The sequence below is a fragment of the Amphimedon queenslandica genome, unplaced genomic scaffold (assembly GCF_000090795.2).
Source record: "Amphimedon queenslandica unplaced genomic scaffold, v1.1 AMPQUscaffold_7829_Cont20224, whole genome shotgun sequence".
Taxonomy (NCBI): domain Eukaryota; kingdom Metazoa; phylum Porifera; class Demospongiae; order Haplosclerida; family Niphatidae; genus Amphimedon; species Amphimedon queenslandica.
The window spans coordinates 1-2,234 of NW_003551891.1; the positions used below are offsets into that span (position 1 = coordinate 1).

Genomic DNA, 2,234 nt, shown 5'->3' on the forward strand with positions numbered 1-2,234 from the left:
CCCCTCGTTACAGGTACAAGATATTTGCACAGACAGTAGGCGACGTTGATACAACCCTACCATCAGTTCTTAAAGAATTAGGTACTGCTTAAATAATTTATAAAATAATAATCAATATATTATTGTATTTCTGCTAATATCTTAAGGCGTGTTTTTGAGTAAAAGTGAACTAAAGTTAAACATCAGACCTTTACTGAGGCTGGTGTGCCAGCGGTTCTTTGGAGAGGCGAGAGGTAAGTGAAGTATCAGGTATCACTTGTACTTGTACTTGTTCAGGGTTTGTTGATATGTGTGTGAAACATATACCATCTCCTGTGGAAGCTGCTCAAACCAAAGTGAGAATAGACATCTTTATATTCTATTTGATGTTCCTTTTGTGAACAGATAGAACACACGTACACTGGTATACTGGACGATGACGAGTGGACGCAGAGTCTAATGACGTGTGACTCTGATGGGCCACTAATGGTTCATGTTACTAAACTGTATCCAACTCAAGATGCCACACAATTCCATGCATTTGGACGAGTGATCAGTGGAACATGTAATATGAACTCTTTTATCTTTATTATTATTATTATTATTATTATCATCATTATTATTTATCTTTATTATTATTATTATTGTTGTTGTTGTTGTTGTGTTGTTGTTGTTGATAGTATACAGTGGGGAACAGGTGAGGGTCCTTGGTGAGAGTTTCACGCTAGAGGATGAGGAAGATTCTAAAGTTTGTCAAGTTGGTAGACTGTGGGTGGCAGAGGCAAGGTTAGGGTGTGGTCACTAGTTATTAATAGTTATTAATGGTTATTAATGCACAGATACACTATTGAAATAAACAGAAGTCCAGCTGGTACCTTTGTACTTATTGAAGGAATTGATTCCACAATAACGAAGACAGCAACTGTTACTCAATTGAGTGGAAGTGAAGACGTAATATAAAAATAATTAATAATTATAATATAACTCTAAAACTCTCTCTCTCTAGGCTCAGATATTTCGTCCATTAAAGTTCAACACTCAGTCTGTGATAAAGATTGCAGTTGAGCCTGTTAATCCTTCAGAGCTGCCAAAGATGTTGGACGGACTACGGAAAGTTAACATGAGCTATCCTCTTCTTGTCACTAAAGTAAAACTGTTCATTATAATGAATGATAGAGCTTCACTATGATGGCTCTTCTTCTTGCCCCAGGTGGAGGAGAGTGGTGAGCACGTGGTGTTGGGCACTGGTGAGTTGTACCTCGACTGTGTCATGCATGACCTCAGGAAGATGTACTCTGAAATTGGTGAGAGGATATCTATGATAATTATGTTATATGCATGTACATGTACATACGTAACTTATAAAACCGACTGCTCTTCTCTGTCTCTTTTAGATATCAAGGTAGCTGATCCAGTGGTTGCTTTCTGCGAGACAGTAGTTGAAACCTCATCATTAAAGTGTTTTGCAATGACTCCTAATAAAAGGTGCATATGTTATGCTGTTATAGTCTCCAGCAAAGACCAGTTTATACAAGTACAAGAGTGTTAACCACATTATGAGACAACCCATGAGACCTTTTACAATTAGTTGAGTATAAAACCAAACAATCCTTGTCAGTAGCTGCATGCTTTGCACCGCAACAGTTGATTATAAAATTTTTGGAAGGGTTATTAAGACCCTGAAATATAATTCTACTTTGTATTATTTTTGACCTCCCAAATGGGTCCCAATTTTATTAAATTTTCTGTTATATAATTTGACTTTTTATATACATTTCCTTTACCATATAAGAAACAAGTTGACAATGATTGCTGAGCCTCTTGAGAAAGGATTAGCCGAAGACATTGAAAATGAAGTGGTACAGATGACCTGGCCAAAGTGAGCTCTTTGTTAGCCACACCTACTTACTCCTCCCACTTAGGAAGAAACTTGCTGAGTTTTTCCAGACCAAGTACGAGTGGGACTTATTGGCTGCTCGTTCGATATGGTCCTTCGGTCCTGAAATGACTGGACCCAATATACTGGTGGATGACACACTGCCTACTGAAGTATGGGATCATGTGACTGTCATGTGACTCTTAGTGTGTGTAGGTTGATAAGACCCTCCTCCACTCTGTGAGGGACAGTATTGTACGAGGGTTCCAATGGGGAGCCAGAGAGGGACCTCTTTGTGAAGAACGTATGTGAGATTTTAAATAATGTACTGTCATTGTTCAAAAAAGGGGTCAAAGTCCATAGTACAGGAACATGGGCC

General features: G+C 38.4%; 1 protein-coding gene across 1 annotated transcript; it reads left to right on the top strand.

The window, feature by feature from the left end:
• Nucleotides 1-3: 3 nt before the first annotated feature.
• LOC100631555 (116 kDa U5 small nuclear ribonucleoprotein component-like) lies at nt 4-2,187 on the top strand (the record flags this gene model as incomplete). Its single annotated transcript, XM_003391614.2, has 12 exons — nt 4-81; nt 147-233; nt 277-335; nt 385-544; nt 660-765; nt 819-930; nt 986-1,126; nt 1,190-1,283; nt 1,374-1,464; nt 1,772-1,858; nt 1,902-2,028; nt 2,072-2,187. Coding segments are annotated over 12 exons (1,238 nt in total), but the record flags the coding sequence as incomplete, so codon positions are not given.
• Nucleotides 2,188-2,234: the final 47 nt, after the last annotated feature.